This window comes from Nelumbo nucifera, chromosome 1, assembly GCF_055504915.1.
Source record: "Nelumbo nucifera cultivar China Antique chromosome 1, China Antique-T2T, whole genome shotgun sequence".
In the NCBI taxonomy this organism is placed as follows: Eukaryota; Viridiplantae; Streptophyta; class Magnoliopsida; order Proteales; family Nelumbonaceae; genus Nelumbo; species Nelumbo nucifera.
Window position 1 is genome coordinate 162323769 of NC_142649.1, and position 18186 is coordinate 162341954.

At 36.4% G+C, this 18186-nt stretch overlaps 1 protein-coding gene across 1 annotated transcript in view; it reads right to left on the bottom strand.

Moving 5' to 3' along the window:
* The window catches only part of LOC104610077 (myosin-9-like), a 49773-nt gene extending 31587 nt beyond the window's left edge, over positions 1-18186 (bottom strand). Inside the window, exons 1-24 of the mRNA XM_010276556.3 lie at positions 17489-18186; positions 15584-15712; positions 13105-13248; positions 12860-13005; positions 12615-12771; positions 12461-12519; positions 11866-12025; positions 11613-11762; positions 11372-11508; positions 11132-11278; positions 10931-11032; positions 10785-10842; positions 10608-10709; positions 9736-9773; positions 9438-9564; positions 9182-9352; positions 8877-9008; positions 8667-8776; positions 8445-8505; positions 7929-8106; positions 7502-7707; positions 7293-7412; positions 5476-5574; positions 4997-5218 (exon numbers count right to left, since the gene is read on the bottom strand). Coding sequence (XP_010274858.1) covers positions 4997-5218; positions 5476-5574; positions 7293-7412; positions 7502-7707; positions 7929-8106; positions 8445-8505; positions 8667-8776; positions 8877-9008; positions 9182-9352; positions 9438-9564; positions 9736-9773; positions 10608-10709; positions 10785-10842; positions 10931-11032; positions 11132-11278; positions 11372-11508; positions 11613-11762; positions 11866-12025; positions 12461-12519; positions 12615-12771; positions 12860-13005; positions 13105-13248; positions 15584-15712; positions 17489-17491 — 2958 coding nt within the window. The 5' untranslated portion in view covers positions 17492-18186. The remainder of the gene's footprint in view (positions 1-4996; positions 5219-5475; positions 5575-7292; positions 7413-7501; positions 7708-7928; positions 8107-8444; positions 8506-8666; positions 8777-8876; positions 9009-9181; positions 9353-9437; positions 9565-9735; positions 9774-10607; positions 10710-10784; positions 10843-10930; positions 11033-11131; positions 11279-11371; positions 11509-11612; positions 11763-11865; positions 12026-12460; positions 12520-12614; positions 12772-12859; positions 13006-13104; positions 13249-15583; positions 15713-17488) is intronic.

Below are 18186 nucleotides of genomic sequence, written 5' to 3' on the forward strand. Positions count from 1 at the left end.
ACTTTGTTAGAGAAAGAATTGTCTCGGGTGAACTCTGTGTGCCTTATACTCCATCTGAGATGCAAATTGCGGATGTACTGACTAAAGGGCTGGCAGCAGCAAAGTTTAGGGACATGCTTGGCAAGCTAAACATGATTGATATCCATGCTTAGCTTGAGGGGGAGTGTTGGATTGAAGTCTTTGTATGTATGAGTATTTGGCTGATAAGAGTTCTTATTAGCCTATACTTAAGTTTAAGTTGTCCTATACTGGGCCTTTGTTAATGGGCCTAATGTTTAATGTTTTAAGTTGTCTGGGTGTCCCATCACTAATCAGGGGCATTCTAATAACTTCCTGTATCATTGTACTACATCATAATATAAATAATAGTACTGTCGACTGAGCAGGTGAGTTCGACATTCCTGCATCTCTTCTTCTTCTTCTTCTCTTTTCTGTTACTTCGGCTACAGTAATTTAGCTTTCAAAGATGCAAAAGCCCTACAAGTCCCTTGTCTCCCAACAGTGCGTATTTGCTTTCCTTTTGGGGCTAAATCCTATATATGAGTCTATCAAGGTACAAATCTTGGGAAGTAAGGACTTACCTTCAGTCCAAGAGGTTTATGCCATAGTTCAGTCTGAAGAGAGTAGGAGAAGTGTGATGAATGGTGCAGAGGAGGAGTTAGTTGCATTAGCATCCCGAGGAAGTACAAGTGGAAATGGGGGATTTTCTTCTAAGAAGGGTGATTGGCAGAAGGTGGATAACAAACACAAGCTTTGGTGCACTCATTGTCAGAAGTCCAAACACACTAGAGACACATGTTGGGGCCTCCATGGGAAGCCTAAGTGGGCTCAGGAATTAAGTAAGAAACAACATCCGATCAGAGTAAGAAGCCAACTCAGCAGAATCAGAAAAAACATAACTCAGCAAATGTGGCATCTCAGGAGACTAGTCCCATGGTACCTTAGGAACATCACTCTGGTCCTGATCCCAAGGAAGAGATTATTAACTCTTTTTGTGACCATTTGGAGTTATATGGTAGGACACTTCGTCAAATGGATTCTAGTCATACTCCACCTACCTCCTTTGCATCCACATCAGGTAACCCTACTACTGCCTTCCATGTGTCATCTCATAACTTTGAATCTCCTTGGATAATTGACTCTGGAGCTTCCAAACATATAACTAGTAAGTTAAATTTGTTTCAGGCATATAACCTTCTCTTGGGAAGAGATAAGGTGAGACTGGTTGATGGGTCATTCTCCACTGTAGCCAGTCAAGGAACCATCTCTCTTCTATTTGGTCATACTCTTTCTAATGTGTTGCATGTTCCTAAATTTCCTATTAATTTGCTTTCCATTAGCAGTATTACTCACTCCTTGAATTGTTCTGTAACCTTTTTTCCTTCCTCTTGTGTGTTTCAGGATTTGACCTCGGGGAGGATGATTGGAGGAAGCATGGTGGATGGTCTCTATGTGTTGGAGAATAAAGCCGGTCTTGTGGCTACAGAGTCTTTGCGTTCGTCTAGTGAAAGTCATGTCTACTTATGGCATAGTCGTCTTGGTCATCTTTCTTTTGAGTCATTAAAGTTTATGTTTCTAGAGTTATTTAAATCTTTGTCATTGAATGATTTGCAATGTCAGACGTGTCAAACTCTTTAAAGGTAGATCCTCATCAACTAGGTACACTTGTTCCCACTTATATCCTGAACCCCTTGATATCGATCCTCCTGTTATTGATGGTCTTGATGTTCCTATTGCTAAGAGAAAGGGTGTTAGATCTTGTACTACTAACCATCCTATCTCTCACTTTGTGTCTTACGATCATATCTCACCTTCATATCGTGCTTTTCTTTCCTCCATTGATAGCATTTTTATTCCTAAGAGTGTGGTAGAAGCTTTATCCATACTTGAATGGACAGATGCAATGAAGGAAGAAATTAATGCCTTGCACAAAAATGACACTTAGGAGTTGGTGGATCTTCTTGAAGGAAAAGAACCTGTGGGATGCAAGTGGGTATTTGTAGTGAAGCATAAGGTTGATGGTACGGTAGAAAGGTACAAAGTCAAATTGGTGGAAAAAGGGTTTACACAGGTATATGGAGTAGATTATGCAGAGACTTTTGATCCAGTAGCCAAGATGAACTCTATTAGAACCCTTCTTTCACTAGTAGCTAATTTTGACTAGGAACTGCATCAATTGGACATTAAAAATGCATTCTTGAATGGTGACTTAGAGGAGGAGGTGTACATGACTCAGCCTTTGGGGTTTTGTGCTAAAGGTAATGAGCAGAAGGTGTGCAGGTTAAAAAATCATTATATGGATTGAAACAATCACCTCGGGCCTGGTTTAGTAAGTTTCACTTGGTTGTACAACAAATGGGGTTTAAACAATACCAATCAAATCATACTCTGTTTGTGAAGAAAGGTGAAGGCAAAATTGCAGCTCTAATTGTGTATGTTGATGGCATAGTGGTCATAGGAGATTGGAAGGCTGAAATACAGAACCCAAAGAAATTCTTAGCCACTCAGTTTAAAGTGAAAGATCTAGGCCCCTTACGTTATTTTCTTGGGATTGAAGTGACCTGCTCTCTGAACGGCATCTTTATTTCCCAAAGGAAATATGTACTAGATCTATTAGAAGACACATGAAAGTTAGGAGTGAAGCCAATTAATTCACCCATTGAACCAAATCATCAACTGGGTAACAGTCAAGTTGAGGCTATGAAAGATGTGAAGAAATTTCAGAGACTTGTAGGAAAACTCTTATATTTGTCTATGACCAAACCTGACATTGCTTATGTTGTGGGTGTCCTTAGTCAGTTCATGCATAATCCCAAGACTTCCCACTTTGAAGCTGCAGAAATGATTCTCAAATACCTCAAGAAGTTCCAAGGGGCTGGTTTGTTATTTCAAAAACATGGGCATTTGAAAGTTGAAGTGTATACAGATGCTGATTGGGCAAGGGCAGTCAATGACAAAAAATCTACCAGTGGGTATTGTACCTTTGTGGGAGGAAACTTAGTCACCTGGAGAAGTAAAAAACAAAGTGTGGTGGGTAGGTCCAATGCTGAAGCAGAATACAAAGCTATGTCCCATGAAGTTGCTGAAATCATGTGGATAAAGTACTTGTTAGGTGAATTGGGCTTTGTAGTTAACAGCCCTATGCCACTCTATTGTGACAATAAAGTGCTATCAACATTGCTGCCAATCCAGTCCTCCATGATAGGACAAAAGATATTGAAGTGGACAAGCATTTTATTAGGGAAAAACTTGTGAGTGGAGAAGTATGCACTCCTTATGTCAGTTCAGGGGAAAAACTTGCAGACATTTTCACTTCACCAAGGGTCTCCATCACGTGTGGCACAATGATTTTGTGACAAGTTGGGCATGATAGACATCTATGTCCCAACTTGAGGGGGAGTGTTGGAATAATTTAGTCAATTTAGTCTCTTTATTCTATCTAGTTTACTTCTTCTTTGTTTTGTTAGAAAACTTAGGCCCCGTTTGGCGTGTCTTTCCACGCAGTCTTTCAGCTATTTACAAGCCGGGCAGACCTCACCGTAGTCTTTTTCATTTGGTTCGTAACAGATCTAGCCGCCAAAAGTTGGTGTGCCGAAAAGACGCGAGAAGACCATTTTGGGCTGATTTCGAGAAGCTCCAAATGGAGATTTTCACGTCTTTCTCACTTTATTCTCGCACGGAAAGACACAGAAAGACACATGGTATCCAAACTAGCTTTGAGCTGCTCAGATCTTCATGCAAAAGCTCAATGCGGGTCTTTTGACTGCGGAGCTATTAGAAGATCTTCCCAAAAAGACTTACCAAACAGCCCCTTAGTCTTTTTTTATTATGTTTATAAGTTGTAAGTGTTACAAGGGCATAAGGGTCTTTGCCCTTACTTTTAAGTGACGCCTTATATATAATAACATATTCTAGTGCTGTCAGAACATATTCTTCTCCCGAACTCTTTCTCTTCTCTTCTCTCTTGTCGCTCCTCTTCCCTCTCGGTTCTTCTATTTCTTCTTTGTTAATAATTGTATTTCAGCAAAAGAAAGAATAAACAAAAAAAGAATATAGGTCTGGAGTTGATCAACAGATCTGATCATTATCAACACTTTCATCATCATTAGAATCTTCTTGTAGCTCTAACACCATCTTGTTGTAGCTCTAACACCATCTGGACGTCATGAGTCTAATAATCCTACACACCAACCTCTCTCTCTCTCTCTCTCTCTCTCTCTCTCTCAAAACACCCTGAGGTGTATGCCAGTGCTAAAGGCATACGCCTCATGTGCCTCATGCACATTTGATATAAAAAGACAGAAAAGAAAAAGAAAAAAAAAGGAAAGGAAAGGAAAGGAAAAGAAAGGGAAGGGAAAGAAAAAGAAAGAGAAGAAAAAAAGAGAAAAGGAAAGGAATGGGAGGGAAGAAAAGATAAGGGGAGAGAAAGTGGTTTGCCCCCTACCCCTTTGGCTAGGGGGCTTCGCCCCCCAGACCCCCCCGCCCCCTTTCAACTAATGTTATGCATCTTTATTCTTCTTAATATAAAAGATTTTTATTAAAAATAAAGAAAAAATAAAATCCCCCCTTCCTCTTCATCCTCCTCCTAACCCCCCTCCTCTTAAGGAGGCTTACACCTCCTGCGTTCTGAACTACGCCTCACGCCTCTAGGTAGTGGAACGCCTCCGCATTTTAACACATTGATTACAAATTGAATACTCTAACAGCCCTTTATGTTTAGGACAAAATATTTTCAAATTTACTAAACTAAACTAAATGTTATTTTTTATGTTATCAAAAGTTTTCTCTCTTAGTACTTTTGTTCTTCTAGTTAGCAATAGTCATTATTCTTGATATTTAAATGCATGTGGAAAAGGACATTGCTACATTTGGAAATATATCTAATATATTCCAAGCAATGGGTCTCCCAGAAATAAGAGTGCAGGACCCTTTTCTTTTCAATTTTGATTGATAAGAGTATAGGTGAAATATCACTAATAAAACTAAAAAGAATTACCTTCAAGTTTTCCACTTCCGCAGTTAAAGATTCTATCTTTTCGGTATCTTGGACAAGAACTTGGGTCTCTTTAATAACAGGAGGTGCTTCTTCAATTGTTTTACGTGCAGATTCTCGTTCCTTGACAAGCAATTCATTTGTTTCATCAAGTTTGTTCTGCAAAGCTTGCACAGAATTCTGGAGTTTTGTTATCTCCTGTGCTTTTGCTTCCTCCAAGTCAGTCTGCATATGTAATTTAAAATCTTCTTAAGAGGTACACATCAAGCATCAAGATATTTGAATGTAGTGGCGACTTCTAATCGAAGTATAGTTACAGGGCAAAGAAATCATATAATTTTTATAGTAAGATAAATAGATTGCAAATCTACCACTTATAGCACATGTATGGAGATTTTACTGCTCTTTTGAGGGAATAAGTTATGTTTCATATCTTAGCAGTATCTCACAAATCAAATGCCCAGATGCAACAACTATATTACCCTTAGACGTTTTTCCAACTGCAAACGCCATGTGAGTTCTTCGACTCGCTTTTCTAGCTTGTCCTTTGCTTCTTTAAGTGCACCTGTTTCTCTGGCAGCCTGCAGAAAAAAAATGTTGGCAAACTTCAGAGATTGAACTGGAACAGGAAATGAAATGAACTTCCAAGTGTCAATCTAAATATGTATATCCATGAAGAATGGTCCATCACTGGATATATGACACCGGAAACTGCATGGTCACTTCTAGCAATACTCTAGCATTGACACTTAAAATATGTAAAATGGCATGTTTTAACAAACATACCATTAAAAACCTTTATATGCTAGAAATTAAATTAAATTTGGCAAGACACAGTCTTAGAAATGGAAGGTGCCAACTAGCTCAGTTGGTAATAAGGTCTCTGGCTGGTTGTAGCAAAGACTTGGGATCAAACCCCACCTTCACCAGGGTTGGGGGGTTATGGGCTACCCCCTGTTGCGGAGCTCCATGGAGCCAAAAAAAAAAGTCTTGAGAAATGAAACTTAGCTTCAAAAACAGATACAAAAGCATGGTGTAAGCATATTATATAGGATACTTATACCCGTATCCATGTCTGGGGTTTTAGGAAATAAATAGTGGTATCCACGTTTCCCTGATCCCTTTCTGTGTTGTTATCCATATCTAGGCATCTATTTATTGAGGCTTAGCTCAATATTTTGCCTGTCACTTGATTTGACCAAGAGAAGACATAGGTTCCTCACTCCATTAGCAAGAGAACTTCCTAAAGTATTGTTTACCTCATTGTTACAAACAGATGAGATTTTTGGGTTAAATTCTGTCCACTAGCAATAATACAAATATACAATCATATAATTGTGAAGAAATAATTCTAGACCATAGTGCAAGTTTTGACGATTTACATGTTGGTTGTGCACATGAGTGCATGCAAAACACAACTAGCAGAAATTCAATTCCACATTATTTTCAAATGAAAATTAAATGTCTGTTCTGATTTTTATCAATGACACCTGGACTTGAAACTCACTCTTATTCTATTAACATCAGATGATTCTGATGGGCTCAATCCTAAAGTTCAAATGATTGATATGCTACCTTGCAAAGGTGTTTTTCCCTCCAAAAAAAAATGATACTTTGCTAAGAAACATTTGCATGATAAGATGCTCGGGCACAGATACAGATGCACAGGGATATTACTCATCATTTCTCAAGATCCAAAACTCCTATATAATATGAGTTTACAATCCATACTTCTACTTTTAGTTACTGATATCATATTAATCTTTACTTATATCATACCAAATTCAGTGCAACTTTGCAAGGTTTCTCATGGTATTGTTAAAATATAACATTTGAATAGATTTATTTGTTGACAAAATAGTAAGGAGTTTGGATAAAACTTTTTTTTTTATTTTTTCAAGAGAATAACAGAGTACAATTGAAAAGAGAAGCAGTGTACCCTATAAGTACTCCTTTGTTGTCCAGTGTCAGTATTGGTACTGTATCCTGTTAATAATGAATACATTTAGCATGTCCAGGTGCACATGTTCCATGTTTCGCAGATAGAAACCACATAGGAAACAAGTGACCCCATCTTTATAGTTCATACATGTACATAAAAAGACTTACAAACTAATGGGTTCTTAACAGTAAAAAACATGTCACAAATGGACACATAACTACAAGATCACACCAATTTCATGTGATTGGTAGGGTTGCATATTACAACTACCCTAACATAGAATAGAATATGGTTTATGTCACAGTATATAGAATATTGATTATATCGAGGAATAAAGAATATGGTTTATACACTTACCATTTTGAGCTTTCTAAGCTCTCTCCTGGCAATTCTTCCTCTCCATCTGCACTGAGAAACAACTGATGCCCTCTTGAGCTTCTTATAGTATGAATAAGATCTATGACAGCGCCACTGGGCCTATTTTTATTTCAAGAAAAATGCATGTCAGTTGCATCATAGTAAACAACAATATGGAGTTTCCAAATTATGTAGTATCAGAGTACAACCTGAATAATAATTGCTGCTTTGGTTTGCTTCCTGAATCTAAATTCATTACGAGCAGCCATTGCCCTTAAACCAGTCTGTAAGACAAGCACTGATAAACGAAGTTTGGTGTAAGCCTTCCTTGCTAGATGTCTACGCAAATGCTTTTGAATTTTCACTGCAGCTGCCTCCCTTCTCATTCTCTCGTAGAGTTTGCAAGACAGTCTTCCTACATGTCATATTGAAAGCATGTGAAAATTTAAAAGAGAAACAAGAAGTCATTTCCAACTGAACAGTCAACAGAAGACTTAAAGGTCTACGCCACCAAAAAATTGACAAGATTGAGCTAAGAAGAAAAAAACTAATCATCCTTCTAAAAAGTAGAGCAGTCAGAAAATCCAACAAGAGTGCCAATATATCTTTCAGAAGTTTTCTTTTGGAGGAACTCACCTCTGCAAAAAGACTGCAAATGAATAGAAGCCTTCCTCAATGCAATAAACCGTTTCCGAGAAATATGTGTTCGTATTTGTCGCTGAATAGTTTTGGCTGCATTGCTAAGTACCTCAGCTCTACGTGTATCTAACTCGGCCATCTGGCCAGCTCTGAGGAAGACCTTGGTTTTGCCTATCTGCAGACGTTTGGTTACCCTTTAAGTTTGTTATGTTCAGAAGATACAACTTAACATTCATTGAAGAAAGTAAATAAAGAAGGATAAAGTATGTGAATTGTGATACTAGTTTTCAGTAGTGATGGGTACAATAGACAACTAGGTCGGATTTTGTATTAGAGCATTGAGTGCACCACACACAATGCTAGAAATATATGGTTGAATTCTAGTAACATCTAATTTTGTAGCACATGAATCATTCATTTTTTGGGAAGGTAGGTTTGAGTAATTTTCAAAATGTTGTGATTGCTCCTAAGACTTGGTCATTGAAATTTCCTCAAGTAGTACAAAAGTCCTACCTGATATCCTTTGAGTCCTTTCTTTTCCAGAATCCTTTTGCATGCAACCTTTTCATCATAGCTGTTCAGAAACAAAAAGTATTTAACCAGAAGATATCTATGCATGACTTACATAAGAATCATCTTCATATTGACCAAGAGTCAAAACCTAACAATGTTCATGCTGAAATTGGAAGTGGCAACATCTAACAAAGAAAAAGAAAGTTAGAGGCATGTGCTTACTTCCCTTCCAAAGCCTCCGGTGCAAGAATACCAAAACGGTGTAAAAATTCATAAAATGTACGACGAGTAGGGTACCCTGCACAACTGATTCTTATTGCCTCTAGAACACCCTATAAGGACAATTAAACATGTACTGAGATCACTTATGAAAATTGACCATTTGCTTACTTAAACCAGCTGCAGAAAATTCTTGATTTTAATTGTACTCACACCACAGCGTAATTGTTGTAAGATGTTAACATTCTCAAATATGGCAGGTTTCAGAAGGTTGTTTGGCTTTACACATCTAATGTAGTGAGGTTCTGTTGAATTTAGTGTATCCATCAATTGCTGTAGTTGCAGCTGCACCAATCAGATTATAAAAGATCAGACATTGGTTATTACCCTAAAAAGGGAATTAATGTGTCAAGTAGAACCTGCCAAACAGGTTATATGTTTTAATGATTCTCATGGAACAGCATTTACTATAAATAAATTCCATTTTATTGTCAACAAATCAACAGAAGAAGAGATACCTTAAAACGAGATCCAATGGAGGAGAATTTAGAAGTTTTGCTTGTCTCCTCAGGAAGATGAGGGAATAGGCCTGCTACAAATGAACATTTGGAAGCACTCAACAAGTCCTGATGCTCAGGAACTACATAATCCTTGTTTTTGTCTAGAAATTGATCAGATTGATATAAGACCTGAAAAAGAAATATGCAGAGAGATTATATCTAAATGCAACAGAAGTTCACATTAAACACTTGAAACTCCAGAAATCAAACTTACCTCTCCCGCATAATGAGCAATTGTAAAATCGGTTCGTGATAGTTTTGGTTTAATAAAACGTTTGTGAGATTTGAACGTCTGATAGAGCTTCTGCGCAAAGGTTTCATGTGTCGACTTTGGAAACATACTGGAAATAGAACAAGTTCAATAAATAAGAGAATAAAAAAAAATCAATTTGGAAAAAAGAAGCTTAGTCCTAGCATTTTCCTGCTACTTTAATGAGGCCTGTTTCCTAAAATAACCATTGACAACCAAGATCTACTAGCATGAAGAGAGAGAGAGAGAGAGAGAGAGATACCAAGCTTCATCAAGGAGAGCAATGATTCCCCCTGGTTTCTGCAAAATAAGTAAATGATAAAAAGAGTTGTGCAGGAAGCAACATTCAACTTTAGATGCTTGCACCTAGAATGGTAAAACTAGAAAAATAAAGAAATTTTAAAGAAGCATTTTTAGAGATACGAAGTATTCACAGATCAATTACAATGAAGCCATCATATACATTCAAACAAATCCAGGAAACAATTTTCCTTTTATTGAGAACATGAAAATTTAAAGAGTATCCAGGACACTAAAACATTTAATCCCACCTGGAAAAGAAAGTATTCAGCTAAAATCAGTAACATAACATTTAGACCATGGCTTGCCAACTTAAAATTCCAGGAAATCAACTCAGAGAAGACTTGTAATAGTCTATTGAACCCAAGCATTCAGGGTTATTAGTTTAAATGCATACAATAAAAATATAGTTTAACATTTTTTTTTGTACACTGAGCTTGATTTTTACATTAAAATTTACTGAAACCTTAAATGATGTGTTCTTTTTTGGGTAAACACCATCTACAGAAGAAGATATATACAAAAGTAATATGGCTCTGGAAGTCCAAGGTGTCAACCTAAACCAAACGATCATACAAATTTCTTCTGGAAAGTTAGTTCCTTCTTACTGTCAACTACATTAGTAATAATAAAATTAATATGCATACATACAAGTGGAGGAATATGGCCATATGCACACATAAATGTACACTGTGTGTGAGAGAGATTCATACTAATAAACCTATAAGCCATGTTACAATAATAATATTAACCAACACTAGGAGCATTAGTACATAAGGTTCTCTTCTGCCAAAACAGAAGCCACAATGTGAAAAGGAAAGAACAGAAATGAACCTTTTCAATAAGATCCAAGACATCTTGGTTATCAACGAATTCTATGTAACTCCACTCAATTTGCTCTTTTGTGTATTCTTCCTGCTCCATCTTGAATACATGCTGCAAGACATCACAGGTAGGTTAAAAGAAATACTGAACTAAACATGAAATCACCAGGTATGATCTGTTAATTACCTGGTTAAAATGTTGTTGCAGCTTCTCATTTGTGAAATTAATACAAAACTGCTCAAAACTGCAATGCATGAAGGATTGAGGTAGTTCATAGAAACTAAACAAGGTGAAAAATTTTGATATATGAAATATCTATATTATTGCATTACCTGTTAGTCTTAAAACTTTCAAAACCATAGATGTCAAGCACCCCAATCAGAGATTTGGAGTTAGGATCTTGCCCAATTGCGAAATTAATTTTGTCCACTAACCTGTATATAATTATGCAGAGTTAATATCCTTTCTGCCACTATATAGTTTTGATTTATTCATGGGAATAGAAATAAAATGAGTGATGAACGCAAGCATACCAGTCAAACAAGCGGGAATATATTGTCTTTGCCAAACCATCCCTGCTGATAGTTGCAGCTTGAGGATCAAGACTTCTCTTAATTACTTCTTCTGGCGTTACCATTACACGCTTACATAGTGCATCTTCCAAGGCATGACTATCACACCTAGAACAATGAGAACATCAAATTTTAGTGTTGACCAGAACATTAGATGGAACACATAAAACTACAAGATGAATCTTGAGACACCAGTTGTACATGAGAAGCTCTGCCGTCATTTGGAGATGGAACTTGGATTTATCATCTTTTAGAACTGATGAATCAACTTCCTTCCCCTTGGAAAAATCGATATTACCAAGGTGAAGAATTGCAGCAATAACTTTAAAAATTGCATCCTGAAAGAGAGAGAGTGAGAACGAGCAAAGAAATAATTTTTTCTCTTCTTAGTTATAAATAAGCAGTTGAAATATGTAGACATTTCCATAGGAAAAGTTAATACCTGATCTTTCTCACTTATTCCAACAACATCCATAGCTCTCCGAGTAGCTAGATAATCATGAGCATCACTTACACCAACAAGTTCATAGCAATTTGATTGGTTGAGGTAGTGGAAAGATTTAGGATTTCCTAATTTATATTTCTCAGTAACCTGATGATATTTGAAAGGTAGTTAACCAAAATTGCAGTCCAAACCAAGGACACCGAGAAAATGGAATATGAATTTAACAGGTGAAATGCCAACAGGAATATACCTCCTGTGGTGCTGCACAAAGAAGATAAAAACAGTGGTAGTTACGCTCAGGGTCAGAAATCTGGCAAACACGGGATCTCTCAAGAAGGTATGTTCTGACAGCTGCTCCTGATATCCTTCCATGCTTATCAAATTGTAACTCAACAAATTTACCAAATCGGCTGGACCAGTACATTCAATATATAAGCATAGGTGGAAAATGAACAAATTCCAGGGATTGTGTTGTTTTAATGTGTACAGTGAATTAGAGGTAGTATGTAGCATTAAAATCACGATTTCATAAATTAAAAAGAAGAACTAGGAAAGAAGTGCCACTACAATGTTTTCTATTAAACCTTTTTTAGACAATGATATTGCAGTCCTGTTAGTAACTTAGCATCTATGACTATGAGAAAAATATAATGTGATCACTATTAAACTGCTCAAAAGGCTGTGTCTGGAAGGATCCCTGATTGTTTTTATCTTTCTTGCACAGACTCATACAAAAGGCAGTGACTGACACCTATTACTTAAACTTCAAAATTCAAATTTCAAAGAACCAAATATGGCCAACAATAACTATAATAGGTTATCTCCTAACACAGTTACTATCTCACCTGGAGTTGTTGTTCCTAACAGTTTTGGCATTACCAAACGCTTCAAGAACTGGGTTTGACTGCAATCACATCAGATGGTATAATTACATTTTGATACAAAATTATATCAATCAAACATAGTTCATTGTAGTCTGGTTAGAATTAATCATCTTACTTCTAAAACTTGTTGTTCAACAGTTCTTCCTTCTGTTCCAGCACGGCCACCTAAATAGGCAAGGTAGCGCATAAGCATTTTTGTGGTCTCAGTTTTGCCAGCTCCACTTTCACCGCTAACCAGAATGGAGTTACTTTTCCCCTCATTGATCATTGCCCTGTTTCCAATTAGAACAGTTCTGAAAGTTATCTACATAACCTTTTATGAATTTAACATTAACCCTATAATGTAAGAATATAATTCACCTATACGCGACATCCGCAACGGCGAAGACATGAGGGCTTAGTTCCCCAAATGGTGCTCCTTTATATTGCTCCATCATGTGAGCATCATAAATATGAGGCAATCGTTGGAATGGATTAATGGCAATAAGAATATTTCCAGTATAAGTCTGCCATGATATAAAATATTAGGATTATATCTGAGTGGACACTAGCTTAGAATGATAATATGTATGTGTGTGTGTGTGTGTGAGGGAGAGAGAGAGCACATAGATTTCATTGAGTTCATATCTAGTTGACAAGTTCTGCAGAACTCCAGGCTCATGCAAATACGATAGTTTTGTCATGTCATCAACTCCACCAGCAGGAGCTTCCATATCCTTTGGATATATTTTTGATAAGTTTGCAACAACCTGAACAATATCAAAGTTAAATTAGTGCCATGATGCTGCAACTATCATCATCCTCCATGCCTTATCCCAACTATGATAATAGTAAATAACCATGATTTAATATTTCAGAACTGTAATTTGTAAATTTCATGTCATTTGACATTTATTACTTTCTTCTCAATGTATATGAGTTTGAATGTTAAATTATGATATGATTTGACAAAAAATAATATAAAGAAAAAGGTTTTATTGGGTCCAGTTGGGAACTTCCTTACACGAACCCACCCATTTCTGCCACAAGGAAGGATCATGTGGCCAATCCAAACCATCCACCTGATAGGGGACCTACTGGATTGGCCACTTGTTCAACAAAGTCCATATAAGCTATGTATCTGACCTTGTATTGTTGGTTTTCACAACTAACATTAGCTTTTCCAAGTTTTAATTTGTTCAAGCTATACTTACCCCTAAAAGAGAGCTAATTTTGCTCACTTGGTAAGGCCTTTTGGGCTGAAATATTGCCATAAATAAAGGGTAGGAAAAGGATTTGGTCACTCCTTTTTAGCTCCAAACTAATTTTCCACATAAAATATTTATAGGCTGTTTAGGGAAGCTTGCTAAATGACCTGAACAGTGGACTTTCTCCCAGGATATAATATGATATGGTATGATATAATACAATATGATATGCTATGGTATGATAGATATGATATAAACAATGTTGTTCACAAGTGTACAGTACAAGTACGGTGCCCCATTTTGAAGTGTCCATGTAACATAGCAGGCATTGCCAGATATACTTGAGGAACAATTAAGAAGGGCTAGCATATGACTTACAAAGTAGGACTACCTAAAGTTAAGGCTTTCTAAGTATGAAAATACCTCTTTAGCCACAAAATAAAACTCAGTATAGATTACAAGCAGTGTTGCATGGACTCTTCTATATGGATGAAGTGCTCAAGTCAATATGCATCAGACTCCAACACTCCATGGATTCTTGAAGGAAATTTCTCTGTGACATTTTTTTCTTATTCTTGTTGTTTATCCAACATAAATGAACAGCTAATGTACATGATGATTGTCTTTTTTTCTATAAAATGTTATTAACTAAACAAACATAATCTTTTAAACCTTTTCCTATAGGTTTATAAAGATAAGGTTCCATAAAAGATGGACTATTTCAATAGTTTATACTTTTCTATAGACGTGCCCAAGAGTCATTGTTTCTTCATCTTGTCAAGTCAAACTCCAGACATACATCAGATTCCAATTGTTATGTCTATGTCCATGTAATACTGATTACAAGCATTTGCATGCCCATTCTAAACTTGATGTAACTCATCTGATCATACCCAGTTAGACCACAAGTGGACAAGGAGTTCATGTTGGTGGAAAGGGACTCTATTGTAATATTATTAGTTTTATGGGGGTCTTTGTGTAATTATGGGAGGGAATGGAATTTTCATGTAATTATGGGTAAAGTTTAGGTTTTGGCTTATAAAACCCTTGTTTAAGACAATGAGAAGGTGTCAAATAGTGGGTGTTTGATTGAGAGAATGTGGAGGTTGCTGTGTCTATTTCTTTCTCTCAAAGTGGATGTTTTTTACTTTCCTCCCATTGTGTGCATACTGAGCTAACCATTTAAATCTTGTTCCTCTTCTTATTCTTTATTTTGTTATTTTTCTGGTTTATGGATCTCAGCATTGTAGGTTAACAGTCAGATGCAGATTTTACATTAAAATAAGTGTCCAAGACAACATGGCACCCATGTACAGGCATTTAGGTATCATAAAACTCATCCATACAATCTTTAAATTCAATTCCATTGGTCCTAGTAAGTGCTACTAATTGCTTCTGAACATGAGGTTAAATACCAATGGTGCTATTTGATATCTAGAATGCCCAAATATTTATACCAAAATTGACACTAATACAGGAAAGCATATATGTAAAAATCTTCATTTTGCAATATCCAGGACATAGATGCGAATACAAATATTTTATTTGGCATGCTAATATGATGCTTTTACTTTCAATTTCTGTTTTAACTACATTCTGTACTTATCCATATCCCATCAAATTCAATGACATTCTTAAAATTTACAAAACGTTTTCACAGCAAAGTCCACATACCATATATGTTTGTTTTACAAAAGAATATGCGAACCACCAAGAGCAAGGAGAATAATTCTGAAAGTAATACACTTTGACATTTGAATTATCCATGCAGTATCTAGTCTTAGCATCAGTGTATGTGAGCATGGTACACTGAGATGTTGCAAGACGACGGGATCTTTATTTTCCATGCAAAGTATACAAGGGGATGTTAATTTGATGTCATTAACAGCATACTTACCATCTTCCCATTACTTGTCCTGACCTCAGCATCCACACCACTAATTTTTAAGACTTCTCCATCGATCCAAGCTACTGCTGGGTCTTCAACCCATACATGAGAGCCTACAATGATATTAACGGATGTTCCCTGCAGCAAGTATGATTTTATGGATAGATTTTAGAACACAAGCAGGCATATTGGCATAGAATTAAAAAAAAATAAATAAAGTTAATATGTTTGTATGTATTTCAATGCTTGAGCTTGCACAAACTGAATACAAAATTAATATGCACAGAAATTTTCACTACACATACAAGCATATGTGCAAATATAGAAAGTTTAATTGTTCATGAAAGTTCAAAACGAACATCACAATTTTGATTCCCATCTGAGCAATAAAACTAAGTGGCTAAGAATTATCTAACTCATCATGTATAATTTACTAGCATGTGATTTATAAAATTGGATACAATAATCGCCCAATTCTCATCCTTCAGTGTTTCCTATAACTGGATTCTAAAATAATACTACCAATATTCACAAATTCACTTTCTCTCCACCCAAGTTTCTCTCTGCTTTGTTGAACTGTCAGGACTCTGGATAGTCAACCACTATTTGTCTTTCTTCTGTTACTGGTTTATTCACCTGTGAAATTCTTGTCTTTAAGTATTTCCACTACTCTAATATCTAGCAACACTGTTTCCATTTCGATTTGTTTTTCAACTTTGTGCTTGAATTTTGCATGTATACCAAACAAGGTTCAAAATATCGATACGCCTGATACGTTGGTAGGGGCATATCGGGCGAATCGATACTGCATTTTATTGGTTTTTTTTATTTCTTTTTTTCGCAACTGGTTCAGGGGGGGCGGTTTAGGGCTCCTCCACCCCCTGAACCAGTCAGACCCCCGATACACCCACTGTAGGGGCATATCGGAGGGGTTCTGGAACAATATGTATCAGCCGATACGTGTCAATACTTTGAACCTTAATACCAAAGCAAATTCAGCAATTTACATGTAGTCACAGATCAAGACTGTATGCACAAAGGGTTTAACTATTTCTCGTGAAAAGAAACGAATATTAGCCAGCTGTAGCATTTTAATTTCTTTCAAGATATTGTTACTACTTACTACTATCTGCCAGCAGCACTAGACAAACAAAACAAGTATTCTTAAACTGATATTTAAGAATTCATGGTGCAATACCGATATCAAGTCTCTCTTATGGGTGAAATTGAACCTGATTCATGTAAAGTTGGTTCTTTCTTAAACTTCTTCTAACATTCAACAGTATCCTAAACTTAAATAGAACTGTGACTGGAAAATACAATGTTAAAGTGCTTACTACATAAACATTTATTATTTTACTTTTACTTTTCAATCTTACTTTCTGAAAATAAAATAAAAAATAAATATAAGAAAGAAAATTGAACAATAATTCAGTCTGATGTTTATGAATTCTCTATTCAAGGTGGTAGTCTAGCTTTTCATCAAAAAACACTCATTCCAGTATTTAATTAACGCCCAATTCATCCTATAAATATCTAAGTTTATGTTACATGTTAAATCCCAACATCCAAAAGTTTTACATGTAATTAGTAAATTTTATTTGTAGCTCTAAAAAATAAAACATATACTGACACACCAACATAATTGTTTCATGAAGACAATTTGCAGGCAGCTGCAGTCTTTCAACTAATAGAGAACTGCTTCCTTTCTTTTCTTCTATTAGTCATCTAGCAGTGCTCCTACTTTGTCCATTGAGCAATAAAAAATGAAAAATTAACGAACTTATACAAATAAATTCGTCACATTGGCAAATAATTTCGACTCATGATGTAAAAGGAATGTGATTAAGATAAAGTGTCTGAGACACTAACAGGATTGGAACTAAATTCATGTCCAAAGTTTGTTCCACGTACCATTCTAAGCTGCTTCAGTGAAGGCCTCGGCTACTTAAAATTTCTTTGTTGCAGAGTTAAATGGAAGGGTTCAGATATCTAAGCACTCAAAGTTCTTCCAAAATCAAGCAATTTGAAGCTAGATACTCCACATTCAACTCTTCCGACACAATTGGATACTCTTCAAAATTCTTCCATGAATGATCTGCCTAACCGCCATTTTTTCGATCAGATGACAATTTGAAATCCCATCCTCCATCAGCACATAATCAAATCCACTAGAAAACCCAAACTAGATAATGCATCAATTTCCACTAGAAAACAGTCCGGACAACGCCATTTCCGACGAGATTTCAGAAACCCGGTAAGGTAACGAGAAGAAACGAGTGGAAAGGAAATTGAGACAAGGGTACTGATGAACCAAAAGTTCGCGTGGAATTGATGCAGGTTCGTATTTCTTCTTCCGTTTCCTCTCCTGTCTTCGTGTCGTTGGGTCTGTGGAGATGACAACATTCTTGAAATGGCCTGGAAATTCGGTTCCTTCGATTTCGGTCGGTCTTTTGTTTTGGTTCTTCTCTGCAAAACCCCGCCAATTTGTCGGAGATTCGTGGCTACTAACCAAGTCTTCGAACTCTATAGCTCCAGCCTACGCCACGGAGAGCTTCTCTGCTAACTTTGGCACTGCTTTTGGCGCAATTTTTGCTAATCAAATTGGAAGC